Source organism: Panthera onca (genome assembly GCF_046562875.1).
Source record: "Panthera onca isolate mPanOnc1 chromosome E3 unlocalized genomic scaffold, mPanOnc1 haplotype 2 h2.Chr18_unloc_1, whole genome shotgun sequence".
NCBI lineage: Eukaryota > Metazoa > Chordata > Mammalia > Carnivora > Felidae > Panthera > Panthera onca.
The window spans coordinates 150,898-175,858 of NW_027675824.1; the positions used below are offsets into that span (position 1 = coordinate 150,898).

Here is a 24,961-nt window from a genome sequence, read left to right on the forward strand (position 1 = left end):
TGAGTTTGTGAGCTGCTAAGCAAGGGGCGGAGGCAAGTGAGGGGTCGCTCTACGCACACTCCGGGCACAGCCTACAGCTGGGGCTCCTCAGTCGGCCCTGCCTGCCCCAGCAAGACTTGGCGATGCAGCCAGAGATTCCTGGCCACAGGCTCAGCTGCCCTGCTCCTGACCCAGGGCTCCCGGGGGTGGGGTCTGCTCACCTTCCCTAGGCCTGGCCCAGCAGTGGCCCTGTGGACCCCACCCTGCCCCCCAAGCTGACAGACACCTCCCCCAACCATACCGCCAGTTCCCTCCCTGGATAGCTGACTGTCTCCTAGGGCTCTCGGGAATATACCTTCCCCATCGGCCCACTCCTGGATCCCAGACAAGACCATCTCTCCCATCCCCATATACGGCATGGGCCTCTTCCCCCACCCAGCAGACCACTCAGACACCGTCACGGTAGGCCAGACAGTGTGGACTCCGGAGTTAGACCGCCTGCGTCCAAATCCTGCCTCTAACACTTACTGACAGTGCGACCCGGGCAATTCTGTTAAATGCTCCGTGCCTCAGTCTCCCCACCTGGTATAGGAAAGAGCCATGAGTTCATAGAACGGCGCCTACAGCAATGTCACTGCTCTACAAGTGTGGGGGCTCCCCTGATCGCTGACATGCCCCGCTCCCGCCTGACCCCAGGACTCCTGTTGCAGTGCTCCGCCTGCCGGGCCAGACGTCCTTGGATGCTGGCACATGCTGGGCAGAGTCTGAGTTCTTCTCATCCTGGGGACCATGCGATCCCACTCCTGCTAGTTCCCCCCACATTCCCCAGCCCCCCCTCCCCCAACCACTCTCAGCTTGTTCCACTCCCCTACCAGACCACGGGGCAGAGGGCCCTCTGTGTCCCAGGTCAATGTATAATACGTTTACTGATATATCTGCTTGGCCATGACTTGTCCCTGCAAAGGGGGTTCAGGAATGATGTGTGTGTCCTCAGGGAGAAGAATTTGGAGGGGAGCAAGTAACTGGGAAGTGTGGTGGCAATTTGAGAGATTATGTAGGCATGGGGCACCCCAGGCAGGCTTTGAGGAGGGAAGGAGGCCTTGTAGGGCGATGCTTGGGCTACATGGTGACTAATATGAAGCTATTGCCATGTGGTGCTTGACAGGTGCCTGAGGGAGGGATTCTACATGTACCGCCTCATTGATCCTGCTTGGGGACTTTACGAAGGAGAAACTATTACTCTCTCTCTCTAACAGATAAGGAAACGGAGGCTCAAAAAGATTCAGGATGTGTGCGGAGGGCCAACTGGGCTGGCTCCAGAGTGGGCACCCCTGAATATTTCTCTGCTGCCCCTGGAAGGGCCAGGTTCTCCAGATGAAGAATACCAGCCCTGCCTTCCCATGCAAGCCGAACCTCAGGAGAAGAGGTACGACTAAGCATGATGACAAGAAAAATGGGAATGTGGCTGGGGAGGAGGAGGGACTGAGAGCCATCAGTGACCCAGATGGTGATCCAGACCTTGCCTGCCTTGCCACTGGTTGACTCTTACGTGGTCTCCGCCCTCAAGGGTCTCAGAGCTCGCAGGCCCTGCCAGGACATGTAATGTCGCATGAACGGCGTATGGTGTGGTTCTATCCAAAGACAGGAGGGTGAGGAGGGCTGCCCCTCATTCCAGCTTGCTTCCCGGACTCCCAGCACACCTGCCGAGACACTCCTCACCTTCAAGTTCCCAGTATTGGCCTGACAACTGCCAGTCCGCTCTGGACAGCCAGCGACGTCTATCAAGGCCAACCGGCTAGGGAGAGGGCACTGAGCTGGGCTCAGACACACCTGGGTCTGAATCTCAATTCTGCAACTTCCCAGCTGTGTGTCCGTGAACGAGTCACTTCACATCTCTAACCCCCCATTTCCTCACCTGGAGAGTGAAGATAATACCCAGTCACATCCACTCATACAACCACTATCCCTTGAGCACCTACTGTGTCCCAGATATTTTACTAAGTCTTGGGGACACAGAGGAGAGCAAGATAGAGTCGCTGTCCTCATGGAGCTGAGAGTCAAGCGGGGGAAACAGATAATCAAGAGGTAATTTCAAGGAAGAAACAGAGTGAGGAGACAGAGTGACTAGAGGAAGCTGCTTCAGATCAGGTCATCGGGGAAGGCCTGAGAAGAGGCTTCAAACGGCAACCTGAAAGATAAGGAGTTGGTCATGAAAAAGCCTGGGAACAGTCCCAAACAGATGGAACAGAGATTGCCGAGGCCTTTGGGTGGGGAGAAGTGGTCAGTGTGGCTGGAGCCTGTGAAGAGGTTTGGCGGGGGGGGGGGGGGGGGGGGGGAGCGTTCAGGGAGGTGGGGAAGGACCAGTTGGGGGAGGGGTTGGGGTTTTACTCAGAACACAACAGGAAGCCACTAGAAGCTTTGAAGCACGCAAGTGACACTTCCCCCACTTACTCATATTATACACAAAAGCAGAGCACACAGGGCATGCTCGGTGAATGGTGGTTGCCGCGTATGTGGTCTCCACCCCAGTGGGTCTCAGGGCCCCCAGGCCTCGCCAGGCCTTGCAAATGTCATGTAGATAGCGTGTGGCTCGGCTTTATGCAGAGGGGGAGCACAAGACGGCCACAGCCTCTCCTTCCAGGCCAGGTGTTCTCCGTGCTCTGCCCTCTGGCAGACTCTGCCAGCCGGCCACCTTCTCAGAGATAAATGGTGGGCAAACACAAACGCAACTCATTGTCCCAAAACAGCCATCAGGGAATTTCCAGCACCTGGGAAAAGCACACAGAAGATACCGTTTGTGAGAAGAGTTTTCCAAGCGCGGAGAATTTCCATCAAGGGGAAGCGTCCTCCAAGGGGCTCTTAGACTCCCCAGCCATCTGCAGCGACAGAGGCCGTCTGGAGGGAGGGGGCGACCGAGGGAAGACGGGAGCCTGGGAAGACAGCACAACCCTTTAATGTGGAACAGCCAGGAGAGGACAGCAGGCCAGGGCAGGGACCAGTGAAGTCAAAGGCATGGAGGACCCTCAGAGGAGGCCGGCAGGAAGGTCAGCTCTTGGGGAGGGAGTTTAGCTGCCAAAGCTGATAGTGCAGCTTCCTTTTGACCCAGCAGTTTCACCACTGGGAATTTACCCTCAGACATACTTGCATCTGTGGACAAGGATATTCATTGCCGTAGAGGGTTAAAAAACACCCTGAACGTCCACCAGCCAGGGACTAAGTGATGGAAAGAGAAATCTCCATCTCCATCTCTGATCAGACCTCCTCCACCTCTCCCATTCTCTCCTCTCCAGCCACTCTGGCCTCCTTGTTTTCCCTTCAATGTGCCGGGCATGGTCCTACCTCAGGGCCTTTGCACTTGCAACCCCTCTACCTGAGCCATTCTTCCCTCAGATCCCCACTTCTGCGGTAGGCAGCTTCAAAGATGGCCTGGTATGATCTCTGCCTCATTGCGGAACCATTATGGAATCCCCTCCCGCAGAGTACGGGCTGGGCTTGCTGACAGAATACAGATGTGATGGAATGTCGCTTCTGACGTTAGCTGCGAAAAAACACCAAGGCTTCCACCTTGGGCTCTCTCTCCCTCTCTTCTTGGCACGTATTCTCTCTCTTTCTCTGTCTCGGATCAGTTGTGCCGGGGGAAGCAGGTGGCCCTGTTGCAAGCGGCCCTTGGGAGAGGCCCAAGTGGCCAGCCCGTGAAACAGAAGCTGCCACAACCATGAGTGTGGGCTTGTATGTGGGTGCCTCGGCCCCAAGCAAGCCCTGGGGTGACCACAGCCCCGGCCCCCCGCTGGACTGCGACCCATGAGAGACTTGGGGCCAGAGCTTCCAACGCATCTGTGCCTAGATCCCGGACCCCATAAAACGGCTGAGTTTGGGGGTGATTTGCTGCACAGCAAGAACGAATTCAATTTCCTCCTCAGATGTTTCTGCTCAGATGTCTCTTGGCCATAATGGCCTCCCCTAACCACACCCACCACACCCGACACGTCATTTGTATACTTACCCGTTATCTCTCCCTACCAGCCCAGCAGCTCCTTGGAGCAGAAACGGGGTCATTTTTTGAAAAATTTTTTTTATTAGTTTTCTTTATTTTTGAGAGGCAGAGAGAGCCAGAGCACGTGTGGGGGAGGGGCACACAGAGAGGGAGACACAGAATCGGAAGCGGGCTCCAGGCTCCGAGCTGTCGGCACAGAGCCCGATGTGGGCCCCGAACTCACGAACCGCGAGATCCTGACCTGAGCCGAAGTCGGACGCTCAACCGACCGAGCCGCCCAGGCGCCCCGAAACGGTGTCCATTTTGTTCACTGTTGTGTCTCTAATGCCCCGAACGGCACCTGGCACATAGAAGGTGCTAAGTAAAGACTAAGCTAATATCCACAAGTGAAAAAGAAGTGGGTAGATTAAAATATGCTGACCCAAAATGACCCCCGAGAAATATTAAGTGGAAAAAGCAAGGCACAGAAAAGGATAGACAAGAAGCTGGTAGCCGCGGCTGAGGGTTTCACAAGGAGACATTACTTGACCCGGGGCTGGAGGGGAAGGCAGGAAAAAGGAGGAACAGGGTTTTAGCAGAATGAGCGGCCTGGGTCTCCTCTGGACCCCGTGAGGGTGCCAGCCCAGGGGCTCTTCTGAGGCGGCCCAGCCCGCTCCCACACACGGGGCTCTTGGCCACACACAGCGCCCGCCCAGCAACCTGCTGGGCCCTCCTGCTTCCTCCCGACCTCAATCCTGCTCCTACTCCAGGTCCACCGGGCACCTGACCTTTTATCTTCCTGCTCCTGGCCTATACCTTGGCATATATTTTCCCAAACTGGATTCATCAAGATTCGTGGGGTGCCCGGGTGGCTCAGTCGGTCGAGTGCCCGACTCTTGGTTTTGGTTCAGGTCATGGTCCCAGGGTCACGGGATCGAGCCCCAAGTCAGGCTCCGCGCTGCGCATGGAGCCTGCTTGGGATTCTCTCTCTCTCTCCTCTCTCTCTCAAAAAAAAATTAAAAAGAATCATCCACAGGCCCCTTTGGCTTGATATCTCCCTGGGAAGTGTCGCCTGCCCCAGCACCACCTGGGATCCAAGCCCTGGCTATTCTGTCTGCTTGACTGGGCTTCTCAGTCCCTGGGGGATTCAGAAACTGCCACAGGGTGGGGAGCGGAGGAGGTACAAGCGGCCTCACTGGATAAACATGAACAGCACGGCTTGGCTGCACCCCCTGCCCCCACCCGCACCTGTGCCCTAGACACAGGCGGTAAATGTACTTTCGTAGACTCTCCCTCTATGTATCTCTCCAGTTCTGCCTCCCTGTGTCTCTATCCCTTTTCCCCTGTTTTTCTCTGTACGTCTCTCTGTCTTCGCCTCTGTCTCTGTCTCTGGTTGTCTATGTCTCCATCTATACTATGATTCTCTGTTTCTGGGTGTCTCATACTCATCCTTCCCTCTCTGTGTCTGGCCTGGTCTGTGCTCCCCCCCGCCCCCCTTACGTGAACTATACACATCCCCACTGTAATGCTAAATCGCAGCTGCCATGAAAATCCCCAAACTGCCATGATATTACCAGTTGTGTTACAGTCATCACCCCGAGAGCCAACCACATACCAGGCACGATGCTAAGTGCTCGGCACACGCTGACTGCTTAAAATCCTCACAAACCCCCCTACGGTAGGTGGGGCTCTCACCCTGTTTGGGGGAAGGGGTAGTTAAGGCTCAGGGAAAACAGAGGACTTGACCAAAGACACACAGCTGGTGGTGAGGCCAGAATCCGCACCCAGGCAACCTGCCCTTCATCCACACACATCGTGGCTCCTCACCTTCACCTCTCCATACCTGTGGTGGAGCACTTTTCAGGGAGTCTCCAGCCTCCACCCTAAGAATGAGCTCAGGCTGATACATGCAGCTTAGGTGCAGCCCCCCTCCATTCCCTATGGGTGGCCCACCCCGGCCCAGGGGCAAGGGGACAGCTGCTGATGTGAGGGGCAGGAAGGTTTTGCTGTCCCCCCTCCACGTGCCCCTTCCACCCACAGGCACCCTCTTCGGTCACTGCGAGGCAGGTTCTGTCACACTCCTGTCATGAACGAGCATTGACGAAGGCCAGCTTTGTGCCAGCTACGGGAACGGCGAGACAGACCCGATCCTGTCTGAAAGCTCATGCTCCAGCAAGGAGAGTGCCTGGGACATCAGTGCCGTGAAGGGAGTCCCTGGGAATCGAGGGTGGGCCTGGCGCCTGCCCTGATCAGTCAGGCCCGGTGCAGACTAGTGAGCCCTGCCCCGACGAGTTGTCCCAGGAGTCCCTCGGAGCCTCCTCCCCTCCCGTTAATGGAGAACTCCGGTCCCTACACTCGACCTTCACCCGGCTGCTCCCCACCCTCCCCCCCACCGAGTGTAAGGGACTCCAGAGCACAGCCTTTTCTTCTACAACAGGGCTTTGGTCTCAGTTTCCCTGCTTAGTTCCCCGCCCAACCGACTTCCCTGGGTTTGCGCCCTATGCCTGTATAGTCCCCGGCCGGCTGAAGTCCTGACCACTGGGGAGAGGACAGACCAGGCTCCTCCTAAGGATCTCCAACTGCCCTGCCCACTTAGTGTCTACCTAAGGCGACACCCCCAGGCCCTGCCCCTTCCCGGCCACACCCCCAGGACACCTTCCTGGCCATGCCCCTCAGACTCCAGCCTTCCCTTGGGCCAGTGCCTGGGCCTCCTCATGTTTCCCCTGAGACCAGGCCCCTGAGCGCCCAGCTTCCCTTGCTATACCCACTCCGCTAAGTCATTTAAAACCGCTAGAACTGAGCAGTTCCAGGACTGTGGGTTTTACTTCCAGTTTTTATTAAGCTTATTAAAATTCTCACCTCCTCCTATCCCCCAAAGCCCAATTTCTGCCTGGCCCTGTGCCTGGGGCCAGACTCATTTGTATGAGAGGCCCAGTGGCCTGCATATTCCCCCAACCCGTGCTTCCAAGAGTACGCAGAGGATGTGGCAGAATTTCAATCACCGTGACCAGCCTCGGCAAGGCCAAGGACACAGCCTGCCCCCTCAGCCCTACCTCCTGAAGACACGCTGGCTACTCCCAGCCAACGGATCCTGGGTCCCACCTAGAATCTTCAGACTGTTCTGCAGGCCCTGACTTGCTTCTAACATTCCAACTCATTCCTTCAGCAGATATTTATTAAGCGTCCTCTATATGCAAAGCATTGGACCAGCCACTGAGAATACAGCTGTGGATAAGGCATGGCCATTCCCCCAAGGCTAATGAGGAGGACGACATAAATAGAGAAGTAAAATCAATTATTACAAATACTAAAATAGAAAGACAGAAGCTGTATCTAAAACTAGCAGCCCATGGGCTGAATCCAACCTGCAGATGTTGGCTAGAGCTGTAAAAAATGGATATATATTTTTTTTTTGCCAACATTTAAAAATCTGGAGGATTTCCATTAAAATCTGGGAGTTACGGCTTCTCTTGTAAAAGTAGGAAACTCTGGCGACCACGGGTCCACAGTGTCCCTCGGCGACCCTCAGCCGTCTGATCGGACCCGTGCCGTTTAGTTGGAGCCTGTGGCCACCAAGCCTCGCAGGCCCCACCGGGCCCATGTGTCCCTGTCCCCTGCCTGTGCCATTCCTGTCCCCTGTGCCATTCCTGCAGTATTCCTACTCTCTCACCCATCTTCCCTCCCAGGCCACTGAAGGCATTTACCTTTTCGACCCCCGAAAGGGACCTGAGGGAGAGAAAGGCCCGCTTTACCTGGGCGTGGGGGAAGGCCTGGAAAAGGAGGTGAGCTTCGAGCTGGGTCTGGCAAGGTCAGCATGTGTTCATCGACAAGGGGCAGCGGGAGGGAGGGAAGGAGGAGACAGGCAGCGGGAGAGGCCCAAGCAAAGTGGGAGGGGCAGAGCAGTGCACTCTGGGCTTCCCACGGCTGCTGAGTTTGGCATCACCTGTTCTCCTGGGGCCCCGGACTCAGGACTGTTCCAGTTCTGCTTCTGATCTGCTGGGACCTGCCACAGACAGGTGAGAATAATGCTACAGGAGAGTGTGGGCCCAGGGGCTTAGGGAACACAGAAAGGATAGGTTTCCAGAGCGCCTGGATGGTTCAGTCGGTTAAGTGTCCTCTTGATTTCGGCTCAGGTTGTTATCCCAAGGTTTGGGAGATCGAGCCCCGCATCGGGCTCCACACTGTAAGCATGGAGCCTGCTTGGGATTCTCTCTCCCTCTCTCTCTGTCCCTCTTCCACTTTTGTGGAACTCTCTCTCAAAATGCATAACTTTAAAAAAAGGACAGGTTTCCAACTGCATCGCCTCTAAGGCACGTTCTAACTCCAGTAACTGGAATTTTTTTTTAAGGTTTATTTATTTTTGAGAGAGACAGACAGACAGCACGTGAGGGGGAGGAGCAGAGACAGTGAGGGAGACACAAAACCCAAGGCAGGCTCCAGGCTCTGAGCTGTCAGCACAGAGTCCAACGCAGGGCTCGAACTCCTGAGCCGTGAGATCATGACCTGAGCCGAAGTTGGACCCTTCACCGACTGAGCCACCCAGGCACCCCTGGAATTTTCTTTTTTTAAGTTTCTTACTCTGAAATAATTATTGATTTGCAGGAGATTGCAAAGAACTGTGCAGGAATGTTTCACACACCCTTCCCCCACTGTTAACACACAACTCATACGGTCCTAGGGTACAACAGCCAAGTCAAGGAGTTGCCCTTGACCCAATCCATGGAGTTGATTCAGGTTTCCCCTGTTATGCATGCACCTGTGAGTGTGTGTGCGTGTGTATAGCTCTGTGACAATTTTGTCACGTCCGTAGCCTTGCCTACTCACCACTGCAGTCAAGAGACTCGACTGAACCATCACAAGACCCCCTAATGTCACCCCTTTATAGCCCCACCCATCGTTCTGCCACTCCTACTCCCTGGCAACCCTTCGTCTGTTCTCTGTGTCTATAATTATGTTATCGCACAGATGTTACGTGAATGGAATCACGCAGTATGTATCCTCACAGATTGGCTCTTTCCTGCTCAACTTAACACCCTTTAGGTCCGTCCAAGTTGTTGTGTGTTATCAGTGACCAGTTCCCTGAAAAAGAATCTTATTGAAGTATAGTTGACATACAATGTTGTATTTGTTTCAAGTGGACCACGTAGTGATTCGACAACTCAATACATGACTCTTGCTCTCCATGCTGAGTGTCGTCGGCGTCTGTCACCAGAGAGTGTTACTGACTGCATTCCCTGTGCTGTGCTTTCCACCCCCCTGGCTTGTTTTGTCACTAGAAGCTTGTACCTCTTAATCCTTGTCACCTATTTCACCCCTGCCCCCAGCCACCTCCCCTCTGGCAACCGCCAGTGTGTGCTCTGTATTTAAGCATCTGTTTGTTTTTGTGTCTGTTCATTTGTTTTGTTTTTTAAAATCCTGCATGTCAGTGAACTCATACGGTATTTGACTTTCTGTGACTTATTCGCTTATTCCCTCTAGGTCCATCCACGTGACAAATGGCAAGATCTCATTCCTTTTTTATGGCCGAGTAATATTCCACATCTCTATCCACTCATCTATGGCTGGGCACTTGGGCTGCCTCCATTTCTTGGCTATCGTAAATAACACTGCTATGAGCATAGGGGTGCGTATATCTTTTCAAAGTAGTGTTTTTTTCTTTGTGTGAATCCCAGTAGTGGAATTTCTGGGTTATAGGGTACTTCTATTTTTAATTTTTTGAGGAACCTCCCTGCGGTTTTCCAGAGGAGCTGCACCAGCCTGCATTCGCGCCCACAGTGCATTCCCTTGTCTCCACATCCTCACCAACGTGTGTTATTTCTAGCAGTTGGTTGGTTCCTTTTTGTTGCTGAGTACTATTCCATGGTGTGGATATGCCACGGCTCATTTATTTACTCCTCCACTGAAGGACATTTGGTTAGTTTCCAGCTTGGGGCTCTTACAAATGAAGCTGCTATGAACATTCATGTACAGTTTCCCGCGTGAAAAGAAGTCTTCCTTTTTCTGGGATCAATGCCCAAGAACGCAATTGCTGGGACCGTTTTTACTTCTGAGAAGGAAGTGCCGAAGTATTTTCCAGAGTGGCTGTAGCGTTTCACGTTCCTGCCAGCAACGTACAGGCGATCGACTTTCCTGGTAACTGGAATTTTATTTAAAAACAAAACACTACAGTTCTCATGGGGGCTCAACTTTGCTGCAGTCTCGATCTCTCTGAGCAACCCCAGGACCAGGACCTCCCCCACCCCCCATCCTTGGCAGCCTGTCGGCTGGCCATCCACCTGGCAATAAGCCCACAGAGAGCAGGGCCGGGACCTGCTCAGATCTGCCCCCCGGATCTGGCACACCCATGGTGCCTAGCAGTTGCAATCACACACAACAACTAGTGAAGGCAGCAAAGACCCACAGCCAGCCAATCAGAGGAGGGCAGAGGCCAGCCCCGGGGTTCGCAGGGCATGGCTTAACTCCCTCTGCCAGAGGCAGCCTCACGGGAACATGCTCAACTCAGCAAGGCCCCCATCAGCAGTCAAGCTTGAACAACACGGGTTTGAACAGCACGGGTTCACTTACAACATGGATTTTTTTTCAATAAGTACAGTACTTTAGACGTATTTTCTCTTTGTTGTGATAGTCTCTTTTTTTTTAATTTTAGAAAGAGAGAGAGAGAGAGAGAGAGGATGAGCAGGGGAGAGGGGCAGAGAGAGAGAGAGAGAGATCCAGAGAACCTTAACGTGGGGCTCAATCCCACAACCCCGGAATCATGACCCAAAGTCAAGAGTCAGATGATCAACCAACTGAGCCACCCAGGCGCCCCACTTAGGGTATTGTTAATTGTATTTTCTTTCCCTGGTTATTTTATTGGAAGAATTAAAAAAAATTTTTTTAACGTTTATTCATTTTTGAGAGACAGAGCACGAGCAGGGGAGGGGCAGAGAAAGGGAGATACGGAATCCAAAGCAGGCTCCAGGATCTGAGCTGTCAGCACAGAGCCTAACACGGGGCTTGAACTCACGAACCATGAGATCACGACCTGAGCCGAAGTCAGATGCTCGACTGACTGAGCCCCCCCCGGGCACCCCAAGAATACAGTATTAATACATATGCCAATATGTATTAATCGATTCTTCATGTTGTCAGTACGGCTTCCTGTCAACAGTAGGCTATTAGTAGTTAAGTTTTGCGAGGGTTAAAAGCTATACATGGATTTTTGACCGCATGGGGAGTCAGTACTCCTAACCCCCATGTCGTTCAAGGGTCACCTGTACATGCAAAAAAAATCTAACTCTTCTTATAAAAAAGCACAGATGTACACAGAATACATACACAGACATGCGGCACACCCGTGGAGTTAAAATTTCACGGAGGAAGGGAGAATTAGGAAGAAGCACTTCTAACAAGGCTCCTAGGAGAGCAGTGATGAAAACAGGGTTGAGAAACACTGCCCTGGAAGCACATCCTCACCCCTCCGCCTGTGGAGGAGGCCGCTCTGACTGGCCGAGGAGCAGAACAGGACCTTCCAAAAAGGCACTCCTGCCTCTCGCACTCCCCTGATCTAGCACCGCCACTGGCTCCCACTGCCTCCAGAGGGAGGTCTGAACCACCAAGCATGCCGTCTCTCCAGCAGCATCTCTCCCCGCACCCCCCATGCTCTGGCTCACGCCGAAGCCGCAGGTGAACTATGGATTCACCCTGTTGGGCCTCCTTGCCTTTGCACCTGCTGTTCCTTCTGCCTGAAATGCCTTTCCCTACTCTCTGCCAATCTCTGTTCGAGGAATGGCCCACTTGTCACCTCTGCGGGGGTCCCTTCACCTCTCCAAGTGCCCCAGATGACTGCGATGTTCCCCGTGCCTGTGTGGCAGCCTTTAACGCATCCGGTTGCCACAAAGCTGTGTCCTACATGTCCTAGATGGTTCCTCCAACTCGGCTCTGGGTTCCCTGGAGACAGAGGCTGCATCTCTCACCTGCAGCGTCTCACAGGCATCTCGAATTAGCCTCGAATCTGAGCTCCTGATTCCCACCCCTATGCCCATCCCTCCTTCCTCCTCCCCAGCCTTCACCCCTCCCCCCCTTCATCTCCTTGCCCCTTCTCCGCCCCCACCCCCACCCCATCCCTCCCAAGTGCGACCCATCAGCACCTCCTGTTGGTTCCACCTTGCAAACATATCCAGTAGCCAACCACCTGTCACACCTCCACCATTGCCGCCCTGGTCTAAGCCACCCGCATCTCTCACCTGGACCATCCCAGTAGCCCTCTCACATCTTCCTTGCTTAAAACCCTCAGGGGCTCCCCACTACCCCACCATAGCAAGCCCCCACGTCTCCTGGCGCGGGATCCTCAGACAGCCACAAGCCCGCCCCACTTCCCCACCCCCACCCCCACCAGCACAGTCCCCACCAGCCACTCCAGGTGGCACCTTCCCCGAACCTGCCCTGAAAACCCTTCCCTGGCTTCCTCCCTGATGCCCTGGGGAGAAGACAGAGGCCTTGCCCCCTCCACCTCTGATCTCACATCCGCCTGCCCTTGCTCTCCAGGCTCCTCCCACGGCCACCTCGTCATGGATTGTCCGTCCTGAGAACATGCCCCTGCCCGGGGCCCTCCTCCTTGCTGCCCTTCTCTCTGGAACACGCTCTCCAACCCCCTTTACCCCCTCCCCCCCAACTCAGCCACCGACTAACCACCCCCATCCTTTACGCCTCAAGAGGGCGCACCCCCTTCTGGGCAAGGTCCCCTGTGACAGACAGCCTTGGGGCTGCTTCTTCCTATCAGTGGCTCCACCACTGCTTAAATCACTGCCTCCCCCTCTAGACAAAAGCCCCCAGGACAGAGAGCCTGTGGGGTTCTCCCCACACCTGGTCCCGGGGGAGATGCTCAAGGACTATCTGTGGAAGGAAGAAAGGGAGGGAGGGAGGGACGGACGGACGGAAGGAGGGAGGCAAAATGAAGGAAGAATGTCTGTCTGCCTCTGTCACCCGTTACCTGACAGCGAGGGCTTTCCCACCTTTCCAACCAGCCTTTAAGGCTTAATTTGATGCGGAGCATTTCTCCAACTTTCTGTCTGTCCCAGGGTGAAAGACCCACCTGCGCCCAGCGGAGAGGCTGGCGGTCAGGGCCCACCTCCCCCAGCTCCCAACTGACCAGCCCTGCCCTCTGCCCCCCAGCACCACCCGCCACCTGCAGTCACACGGAAAACGAAGCCCAGATGACCGGCAGCAACGCGGAGTCAAAACACATTTGAAACTGAAGTCCCGTGGCCCCAGGAAGCAGAGAGAAGCCAAGGGGAAAAGAAGGAGCCCGGAGGCAGGAGGAAAGAGCAAATCCGAGGGAGGGGCTGGCGCTGGGGCAGGTGGCTGGGTGGTTTCCGCCTCAGGAAACACGAGGGCAAGATATGCACTCTTTTAAGGAACTAGGGATGCAGACACGGAGTGATGTCCGTGCAAAGTGCCCCATAAACGGGGCGGGCAGATAGCTTATCACCCGAACCAGAGCGGCCAGGAGGCATGGTCGCCGATCCTTGGTTCGGTTAGGCACGCACCAGTGCATCCGGGCCCCTGTTCTCACCCGAGAGCCCAACCCTGTTTAACAAGCAAGCACTGAGCACACTCCACGTGGCCACTCGCGCCACCGGCTCTTCCGTGGGTGGTTTCATCTCATTGCTCAGAATCATCCTGCCGCTGCTTTTTCACAGGCGACGCAGGGGCCCGGAGAATACAGGTAACTTGCCCCAGGCCGCGCGGCGTGATGCGGCTCCGCTGGGGTCGGATCCCGTCGGTCCGGTTCCAGGGTCCACGCTTGCTCTGTGAGCCCAAACTGCAAACCCAAAGGCTCAAGCACCAGCAGCCCCCCTGCGGGGACTCTAGTCGCCTCTGCGGCTCTCACGCGTTCACTGAGGATGAGCTGAGAGGGCCAGGCTTTCGGGTTGCAGCAGTGAAGCAGAGAGACAAGGCCCCCGCTCTCACAGAGCCCACCGTGTAGGGCATGGTCCTCAGCCAGGCAGGATTTCGCCTCCCAAGGAACATTCGGCATTGTCTGGAGACACCGTGGTTGTCGTGACTTGGGGACGGGGGTGCTACCGGGGCATCCGGCAGGCAGAGACCAAGGATGCTGCTGATCCCACCATGTCCAGGACAGCCCCTCTCGTCCCACAACAAAGAATGATCTGGCATGAAACGTTGGGCCAAGGTCGAGAAATCCTGGTCTGGGGAGAAGGGAGGGGTGCCATTAGTAACCAAAAGGGTATATAAGTTCTTGTATCATTCAACAGACATCCACTGAGTGCTGAGTGCGTGAGGCAAGCTGTGAACCATGAAGAAAAACAATACAGGAGGGAATAGATAGCAAAGGTTGGGGGAGAGGACCCCCTAAGGAGATGACCTTTGAGACAGGCCTGAAGGAGTGAGGGAGCTAGCCAGCAGCCCCGGGGTTGGGCTGGACAAGCTCAGAGTGCGAGGAACAGCCAGGAGGGACTGAAATGCAGGAGAGGAGTTAGTTCGAGAGGAAGGCAAAGGCCACGCTTTGTAGTCAGGGGAAGGTTCTGGATCTGATTCTACAAATGTAACCTTTGATAAATACCAACCAGAAATGGCAAAAACAGACTTCGTTTTAAAAAAAAAAAAAAAAAATCCTGAAAGTGGTCAAATTAGGCTAAGTGAGAAAAGACTTCTATATATTTTTACATCTCTAGTGGGGCTGGAACTTGATCACACGGAGAGCTGTACATTTGATGAATATTAACCTCGGGCACACCGCGGTATGCCAACTGATCCTTAAGCAAATGGGTGTGGCCGGATAATATTTTAAGATGTTAATTTGTGTTTTTTCCCCTTGATTCCAATCCCCCTCCCCCCCCTCCCCGCCTTAGCTTTCCCATCATTCAGAGGCTCTGAACTTCCTTATCCCAGAGGTTTTGCAGGAAAGGGGCAGGAAAAACCCATCTGCAAATCCTTCCGTTCCTGGCTTTCATTTCCAGAAGCCTTAATTTACTGAGATTAGGTCAGGGGCCTCTGAGTGGGGAGGTGGGAGGAGAGAAAGAGGGAGCTGTCTTCGCTCTAGTCCTCAGGACGAAAACCAGTTGGTTTTGTTTTTGGCTGGGGCCAGGGAGGGAGACGAGGGTCTGCAGTGAGGTTCTGTCGGCTGGCACATTTAAAACGTTTTGAGTTAAAAAGTTGAAGCTCAGGGTCACCACACGACCCGACCTCTCCTCCCCTAGGAAAGCACACGTCCCCACAAACTTTGGTACGTGGGGGGTCGTGGCCTCACAGCGGAATGCTCCCAGCTAGCCAAAAGGTGGAAACAACACACGGGGCCATCCACTCCTAAGTGGAGAGGCACGACGTGCTGTGTCTGTGCACCATGGAACGTTGTTCGGCGGCAAAAAGGAACAGAGCGCCCACACCCTGCTGCGACACGGACGAACCGTGAGGACCTCACGCCGAGTGAAAGAAGCCAGTCGTGAGAGACCACGTGTCGTGTAAGTTCACTGATCCAGAATGTCCGGGACAGGCAGAGCGATGGAGACAGAAAGTAGACTAGCGTTGCCCACGGCTGGGGGACTTGGAGGCAAGTAAGAAGGGTTTGTGGGTACAGGGGATTTTTGGGGGGGGGAGGAGTGATAAAAAGGTTTTAAGACTGGATTATGGCGATGGTTGTGGGAACCCGTTCAACTGCACTCTTCACATGGGTGTGCTTCATGATATACCAGTCGTGGCTCAATAAAGCTATTTTAGAAACAACGGAGTTAAAAATCTGATTTTCTCATAAAAAGCCAGATTTGGGCTTTCCCTGGAGGCCAGCCATATTTCTCCGTGGCAACCGTGGGCTGCTGACGGCGTGTGCCATCCCATTTGCCACGGTCCTCAGGGTCACTGCTGTAATGCTTCCAGCTGGCTTTACCCGTTGCTGTCCCCCACACTGTCCCTGTGGGACCCGGATTCGGGACCTCTGTTCCGGAGTGATAAGACCACAGGTACTGAAAGAAAGTGTCAGCCTCGTTCTCCCATCTCCCATCTGGCCCTGGCAACAAAGCACCCTGGGGACCAGAGGGGACGCTGTGCACAGGGCGGCAGCAGCAGCCTGCATGGACCCGTGCAGTAGTGAAGCGCCTGGAACTTCCCTTACCAGCCCTGTGCCTCAGTTGTCTCAACTGTAAAATGGGGCGTAGTAACAGCACCTATCATCACAGGGTTCCACAGAGGGAATGTGTTTAGAAGGTGCCTAGCCCACAGTAGACACTCAATAAACGGCAGCTACCGAGCCTACAATTTCCTGTCTACGACTTCAAATTCTCTGAAATTCTGAAATCCAAAAGCTTCTTTGTAACTCACTTGAGACACAGAAATCTGACTTGGCCTGAACTCATTTAGCAGGAAGGCCTGACCTGAATGGATGTGAAGCTACTACCTTTATTTATCCCCCTAGCATGAATATTCATGGGCTTTATGCAGAAATATGAACGTGTTTGCTTACAGGGTGCTGCCCAGCCCCCCCTGCAGTGTTAGGTAATAGATGGTCTAGGTATCACGTTACCTTCCCAAATCTGGAAAGTTCTGGATTCTGGGATACTTCTGGCTGGAAGGGTTTCAGACTAGTTACTGTGATCAACCACCTCGTGGACACAGGAGGGGTTGGAACCGGGAGCTGGAGAGAGGCATCCCAGACCCTCCAGGACTCCCCACGGAAGCCCTCGGGCCAAGCAGGCCCAGCCCTCCTGCAAGTGCTTAAGGTACTTGTCCCAAATAGGAGGAGACCGTCCAGGCCCCTCCCCGCCTCAAATGTGATCGGTGCCGCCAGTCGGCCCAAACAAAACCCAGCTGCAGGCAGGCGACAACTCAGCCACGGGTCCGGCTTCCTGTTCGCCCACCCAGACCCCTGTTTAATAAAGAATGTGACTGGCCTTCTTCCTCCGTTCTGAGAGGGGAACTCTAAATCCTTGGGATTTCCTGAGTAATTGGAGGGTCTTTGTTATTCACGAGTCATTGGATCACGCCTGAGGTTTTGCTAGTGAATGAGAGGACTGAAGATGGGGGCTGGGAGAGAGAGAGAGAGGGAGAGAGAGAGAGAGGGAGAGAGAGAGAGAGAGAGGTCTCCAACCTGTGATCAGAGCATAGGGCTTTCAGCTGGCTCAATACCAATCAATCAATCATGCCCGAGCAATGAGCCCCCAGTAAACACTCTGGCCCCCAGGCTCCAGTGAGCTTCCTGGTTCACGAACAACACTGCTGGGCCACAAGGACGGTGCACTGATTCCGCCCAATCAGGTGGGCATGGAGGGTCTGCATCTGAGGCCCTCCCAGACCCCACCCTGAGAGTCTCTTCCTTTGGCGGCCCCGACTGCATCCTTTACAACAATACTGTAATCCTAAATATAGCGCTGCCCTGAGTTCTGTGAGCAGTGCCGGTGGACTATCACGAGGGGGTTGTGGGAACCCCGAATTCGTCAGCTGGTCAGAAATGAGGCTGGCCTGCGGTAAGGCCGCTTCGGGAGTGACTCTTAACTAGTGACGGCCAGGAGCTAGCTGGCAAGTAAAAAACTAGCTTTCTCTCTCGTTGGGTGCACAGTTCCGAGGTACGTTCTGCACACTCAGAGGGGCCCAGCGGGACAGAACCCCAGGGGCCCACAGCAGCCACCTGCTCATCAACTCTCCCTTTACTGGCTTTCCTCCCTTCCTGTCTTCTTCTCCACTCTCCCGCCGGACTTCCTGGGATCACCTTCCACATAAACCACCTGCACCCAAATCTCCATCTTAGGATCTGCTTTGCAGGAATCCAGATTAAGACCTCTGCCATCCCTGGGGCTGAGTCCTTTCGCCCCACCGCTGACCTCCTTGATGACCTCCCGGCTTGACAGGCCATTTGGATTGGCAGTCAACCTGTTCGTCTGGGCAACCACTTGTCCACCACTGCGTAATAATCCTGCTTGGTCCATGGCTAAGCCCATGCCATGGGTATGGCTAGGGACCCAGGCCTGGCTAATCGGAGTACTGCATTCTCTCGCATGGAGACTGGTTCAGGAATGAGTCTGTGAACCTGTGGTCCAGTCACGATCCTCCTTGAAGTTTTGTAGGAGCTATTGGAAAGGAGCTCTCTCTACCTCTGGAATCTTATGTGAGCCTGGAGCCGCTCGGGACCATTTTCTCTCCACATGGACAAAGCCTAGCTGAGAACAAAGTCAGAAAAAAGCAGGGTTTGGAGATATAGATAGATACCTGATGACATGAACACCTGGATGCAGCCATGCCTGAAGCTCAGCCACCTTGTATTTTTCAATTACATGAATCAATAGGGTCCTATCATCACCCTCTTTTCTCTGGTAGCTAATACGATTGGGTTCTTGTCACTTGCGACCAAAAGAATCCTTAATAATATGGAAAAACTCTTTTCTCTGACTTCGACTCTCTGCATTTTTAGACGCAAAAATACACAAAAGTACTTGCTTCTAGGTTATGGACAAAAGACCCGGTCTGACCAGAGCAGGGAGACTGAACAGAGGGGGTTATTAATGTGGGATTCTTTTTTAGCCCAGACCCAAGAATTATCAAGAAACTCATCCTAAAATAATAAGTGATGGTTTATGGTAAGAAGTTACAAATCACCACACTAAGAGAAGCTCTAAGGTCCCTAAGCCTCTGTCTGTAATTTCCACCTTGCAGGCCGTGGAGCTGCTCCCTCTTCAATTCATACCTCGCTCTAAAAATGGCTCCTGAAACCCAATTCCAAACAGCAACCTCACCTTGGCCATTTGTTTGTTTTATTGCAAAATCTCCTTCCCTTCTTACTTAACAAAATGCTCCTTCTGGCTTCTGCACGAGGTCTGATCATTTCCCAGAATTGGTCACGTTTCTTTTTGTGCCACCGCAGTTTTTACTAAAAGCCCACAGTTAGCTCGACTGTGCAGGGACTCTCCAAATGACTTTGTGTTTTTCCCAAGTGGATCTGTCTCATTTTTCAGAGGGACTGGGCAAAAACGGACATCTTCCAGCCTGCTCGCACACCCCTTCGGGTGTGTAAGACTCTGGTCACTGGGGAAAGAAACAGGGAGTTCTGTCTTTCCCGGCACCTCTTGGCTGAAGTCACAGGACTGGGCAAGGGGACACTGCTAGCTGGAGTCACCCCCCTGTGCTGGAATCGGTCTTGCTCAGTCCCGAGAGCCCGAGAAAAGCTGTGACCCACTGCAGGGTCACATCAAGACGTGCAGGGGCCCCAAACACTTTTGTCTCCTCCATAAAGGAAATGGTAGGGGCACCTGCGTGGCTCAGTCGGTTGAGCACCCGGCTTCAGCTCAGGTCTGATCTCACGGTTCGCAGGTTCGAGGCCCACGTTGGGCTCTGTGCTGACAGCTTGGGGCCCGGAGCCTGCTTCGGATTCTGTGTCTCCCTCTCTCTCTGCCCCTCCCCTGCTCACATTCTGTGTCTCTTTCTCTCTCAAGAATAAATAAACATTTAAAAAAAAAATTTTTTTTTAAAGAAATGGTAAAACTTGTATGTTATGACTACAACAGTAGAAGGACAACTATGATCCAGTCTGGATTCACTCTTACAATTTCATTATTATTAATTTTTTTTTTCTCCCAATTTGAAAAGTAGTCAAAATTAAAACATTTTGTGGGGCCCTAAAAGTACTGTGAGCCCTAGGCCCTGGGCCAGTGGGCCAGCAACCACAGCCCCCACACCCAGGCCTCAGGGGCCGTCCCTGTCTGTACAACCACCTTGTGCCAGGAACACAGCCCCGCTGCCGGGAACCTGTCACCAGCTCCTCCCTTCGCTGAAGAGCATGAACCCCTGGGCCTCGCTGTGGCGGGGCTGGTCCCTGGGGCCATGATCTGCCCCTCAGCTCATTGGAAAACGGTGGGGGCTAGTCATAACGACAAGAGTCCCAGGTGCTAAGCCCTAACTCAAAGCACTTTATAGGGCAGGCTCGGCTGGGGGTCCAACAGCCTAGCAGCTACGTGCCTGCAGGCAAGTCGGCATTCCCATCTGGGGAACACATGCAGGGTCAGACCCTCCCCTGCAAGGGCACCGTGAGGGGTAAAGATACTAGCACGTGTGGCAGGCTGAACCCCGTGCCAGTGCACGGTGGCACCTCGGCCAGCACTGGCTATTACCGTTAATCATAATCACTTGGTTCATTTTAATAACTGATCATAATAATTGGGTAACAGTAGGGGCTGCCCCAATTCTGCTTTCCCGTCTACCATAGAAGGTGTTGACCTTGGGCTGAAGACCCCTCGGCATAAGCTGGGCTGGCAGCATCAGAGGACTTGGTCAGGGGGCTTGCGCACTCCTTTCCCTCCCATCAGAGCAAACCCGAGGGCCACCCCCCTCCTCCGGGCCCCTCCCCACCCCTTACCCTGTTCTCAGGGGGCTCCGGAAAGGCCAGGGGCTCCAGGGCCACGCAGCCCTCTCTTGGTGTCCTGTTGCCCCCCCCCCCCCCAACTTATCTTCTCCCAGGCGTGAATACAAAATCCTTTCTCTCCACCACTTGCTACTTCTGTCTTATGACGTCAGCTGGCTCACACATGCTTCTTAGTTACTGTTTTCGGAAGACTTAAAAGTCTTCTCCCTCCAGCCCGGTCACCCCTGCAGCTCGGATCCTATGAAAAGAGCACGGGGCTTTGAAGCCAGCAGGAGCTGGGTTTAATCCTGGCTCCGTAACTGACCAGCTGTGTGACCCTGGGCAAGTCAATTAACCTCCCTGAGCCCTGTATTGTTTGTGTGTCTGGAATGACTGAAGACAAACTTATTTTCTTCAGCAGTGGGCCTCTGGGGGCAGGCTTTTTGAGGGGTGAAAGCTTTGATGAGCCCTTTGAGGCAGGGGAAGGAGCCCCCACCTCCTACCCCAAGAGAGGTCTGCTTGAAGACTTGGGGATGGTTGCCTTGGGCCGCCCACCAGCTTTTATTCTGTGACTGGAATGAGCAGGTTGAGGGGGAGGGCTGGGTGCCCGGGATAAGGGGACTCTTCGATGCTTGCAGTGGGGAGAGGAAAGAAAAGGTGAAGCCGCTAACAAGAGAGAGGAGACCGGACACCCCACAGCACATCACACCCCACCTGCTCAGATCGGATCCATCACCCCCACTACCTGCTTTTTCCACCTTCCCCATCTTGGGGGTCCGGGCCCATCCCGTCCCTGCCCAGATGCCAGCCACGGGACCCAAGATCAGGGGCTCTGGCCATCTGGACCTATAGGTCCCTCCTGAGAATCGCGTCTCCGGATACACAAAATAAAATACGTGGGATTATAAAGCAGACCCCTTATATGGAAATCTAGTTAGCGAAACATTCAAACAAGCACGTGGCATGGGAATATACGTGCTTCTTCGTTAACGCGCGAGTTTGCCTCCACTCACATTTGAAGGACAGCCTAAGTGTCCGTTACGAGTTAGAGAATTACAGATGGAACTTCTTCCCCACCAGGCTCATGGAGCCTCATGGGGAACTCATCCCGAACTGTGTGGATTCCAAACTAGGAAGCTGACCTGGGTTCTCTGTCTTCCGGGCCCACCCGGCTCTCCTGACTTCGCCTCCTAGCTGGAGGGTGTGTGTGCCCGCGTCCCGCGTTCCCACTGACCCCGCACCCGGGTGGGGCCTCATCTTTTCTCACCTCCGGGCCGGTCACCTCACCTCCACCCTTGCCCTGCTCTGTCCATGCCGCAGCCCGAACCCTCACCCCCAAATGCAAACCTGACCGTTATCCCCCTCTGCTCTGGATTCTCAGCGCGGTCAGCTACATGGTAACATCTAAGGATCACTGCAAAGCACCAAGACCCTCACCCAGCTGTCCGATTTCATCTGTCAATTGTGCTCTCCCTACTCTGCCTTCCTGTCATTCTGAACTACTCAAGGCTTCCAGAATATGCCACCCTTGTCCATGCTGTTTCCTCTATCTGCACTGTCTTCCCCAAGCTGTCCGTCAAGCAAACTCTTCGGTTTTTTTCCAAGTCTCATGCCCCACCCCGCCCATCCCCACTCCACCCCCAAACAGGACACACAGGACCAGAATCGTGCAAGAGCTAGGAACCTAAACCGACCCTTGGCGATGACGATCACTCTATTTCTCTTTTCTTTCATTTGCTATGATGGTCAGATTTCCACATCCTGAGAAGTCACGCGTGTTTTCATCTGCAGAGCGTGCTGTAATCTCTTGGATGCAGCTCTCAATCTTTGAGGGACTCCTCTGTTGTACACACATACTTCAGTTAGGGGGAGATTATGTCCCTTACCAAAAGGCGCCTCGTTTCGGTTTCATTAAATAGAGGCTTCTTCCAACGCATGAAGAATAGGATTAGATTTATAGAAATTCAATTTACACTTGGCTTTTTAGGAACAGATGTCTTGCACAGCCAAGCCACCACTCTATCTGTCAGGCTGCCTGAAGTTATGGTTTGGAGGCTCCTTTTACTCCTTTCTGGCACATTCCCTGCTTAACCCCTCGTGACCTGGATCTGCTGAAACAACTCTGGGCTCCTGGCTACCTGATCCAATGGCCTTTTCTTGGAGTCTTCTGTCTCCAGCTCCCTGAGTCATAATGTCCTGACCGTCCTGTTCCCCCTAAAGCCCCCAAAACCCCTGGCTCTGTGGCCTTTACGCACCGTCTCTGCCCACCCCACACTGGTAGCTGAGCTTCTAGAAGTGTTTGCTCCCCTCCAGCTTCCACACGTTTGTCTCAAAGGCAAATAAGCCAAAGCAGATGAGTGATGTGCGGGCCACCCCAAAACCGGCCCCCCCTTCATGTCTCTATGGAAGACACCATCATCCACTCATTCCAATACACCACCTCCCTGTGCCCTGTCCCACAAACACAGTCCGCCACTAGGGCGTGGGGTGGTCATCCCCTGAATACACGTCAGGCTAACCCACCTCTCTCTCCCACACCTGTTAAACTCCACGGGCTCTGGAACGGTCCCTCCGTTAGGAAAGCCCCAGTCCTTATTGTTAGCACGGTACCTGGCACACGATATTCAACAACCACCGAATGAGTACGCGAGCGCGCAAATCCCATTTTAAAACCGTAACGCGGAGGCTCAGAGCAGCGGAGTGATGGGCGCAAGGTCACCCGGTGGGAACAGCCAGGACTCGGCCCGGGGGCGGCCCCAGCACCCACGTTCCGCTCTGCCGGAGGTCCAGGGTTAGGCTCCACCGCCAGAGGCCCTCCGCCTTACCGGACAGCACCGTGAAGACAGCTGCGAAGGCGTTGAGCTTGAGCCCGTCGATGACATTGCTGGAGTGGAAGAGCTCGAGACACATGAGGCTGAAGCCGACCACCAGCAGGAGGATGTACAGCACCTCGGACACCACCGACAGCCACAGGACCCCTGCACGACAGAGGCAGAGCGGCCGTGAGATGAGGGACGCCGCAGGGTGACCCTGCCCCGTGTACCTTCCACACCACGCCCCGCGGCTGGGGTCCGAATTGTTGGAGCAAGGGCCGCAGTTCCAGGGTGGGTCCCCGTGACCCAGCTGATCACGGCGTCCCGTCCTCCGCGCCAGGCCTGGCGCAGGTGCCCAAACCTAAGTTGGTGGAGGCCAGCGCCCCCTCCCCCAGCCCGGTGACGCTCACCGGTGGGCAGTGGCGTGCGACCCCTCTGTGGGCCCGTTCTGACGGGAGGGAGGAACCTGCGTCCCGGTCACACTTTCTCTTCGCACCTGGTAGATGGCTGCGCCAGGGAGCCACCTGATGGCCAGGAGGGTACCCGCCTTAAGATGAAGCTGCCACTGTAGTTGCTGAGCAGTGGTGACACCACTGGGGCCAATCACGAGCCCCGAGGGCTTCCCCACCGTCGAAGCTTTCGGGGCCAAGTTCTCTGTCACCCGCAGCTAGGAGCGCACCCCTACATTTCTATCGGCCCTGTACCCTACTCCACTTTTTTTCTAGAAACTGCTACTCCCGTGGCCACAGCTTCAACCTCGCGACTCTCCCCGAGACCAGCGGTGTTCTAAAGCGGCCCTGTCTTCCTGGGCAGAGCCGATTGGTCGGGTTTGATCACGTGGCCTAGAATTGGCCAATCAAAGTCCTGCCCTGTAGCAATCCGCGCCCTCGTAAGCACCGAAGTAGATGGGAGGGGGGGGTGTTCAAATCCGGGTGTGAGCCTTTTTTTTTTTTAAGTTGATTTATTTAAGTAATCTTATTTATTTTTAATGTTTATTTACTTTTGAGAGCGAGACAAAGCCGAACAGGGCAGGGGCAGGGGGGGCGGGGGGGGGGGGGCGGGGAGACACAGAATGTGAAGCAGGCTCCAGGCTCTGAGCTGTCAGCACAGAGCCCCGCGTGGGGCTCAAACCCATGAACCATGAGATCCTGACCTGAGCCCAAATCGGTGGCTCAATTGACTGAGCCACCCAGATGCCCCAATCATCTTACTTGTTTAAAAAAAAAAAAAGATCAAGGTGGTGCTTGAACTCACGGGGGGGGGGGGGGGGGGGGGGGGGGGGGGTTCGCAAGCTCTTCCAATTGGGCCAGCCAGGTGCCCTGAGAACCTGAGCCTTATGACAGCGTGAGTGCCTGGTTCCAGCTCTTCCTGAAGGCCGGCTGCCCCTCTATCCTTTCAGTGGTTTGGCTGTTCAAACGTTTACGTTCCCTGAGCCGCCACAGCTCCCTCTCCCCCCCCCCCCCCAGTTTTTTCCAAAATTCGGTTGCCATCATTTGCCCCCTAGTTTAGGGGGCATTTTCTGTTTTTCCCACTTTATCCCTCCCTTCTGACTACAATCCTTTCACTGGGGAGTCCCTTTCTTCTCTCAGTCTGTGCAATTCAGTTGCGGCTGGCTCCATGTTTGGGCACATGACTCCTGTGTAGCCAGTCAGAGCTTCATAGCCCCTATGACTCTAGTCATTGGTTCAGGAGGGAACCTCTCTATGCCTCAGTTTCTTTACCTGTACAACAAAGATAAAAATAACGCCGATTTCATATACTGTCATGCTGTGAGGATGCATTTGCACAGCAATGAAAAGAGCTTGTGCTTAGCATCTAGTGAGGGCTCCATTTGTGCGATAGTATCATTGTTGTATGGGCGGAACATGTCCCCGC

General features: G+C 54.3%; 1 protein-coding gene across 1 annotated transcript in view; it reads right to left on the bottom strand.

Annotated features, from left to right (window-relative positions):
* Positions 1–23,830, bottom strand: part of LOC132689760 (germ cell-specific gene 1-like protein) — a 78,808-nt gene extending 54,978 nt beyond the window's left edge. Inside the window, exons 1-2 of the mRNA XM_078440515.2 lie at positions 23,583–23,830; positions 23,099–23,251 (exon numbers count right to left, since the gene is read on the bottom strand). Of these exons, the coding sequence (XP_078296641.1) occupies positions 23,099–23,183 (85 nt within the window). The 5' untranslated portion in view covers positions 23,184–23,251; positions 23,583–23,830. The remainder of the gene's footprint in view (positions 1–23,098; positions 23,252–23,582) is intronic.
* Positions 23,831–24,961: the final 1,131 nt, after the last annotated feature.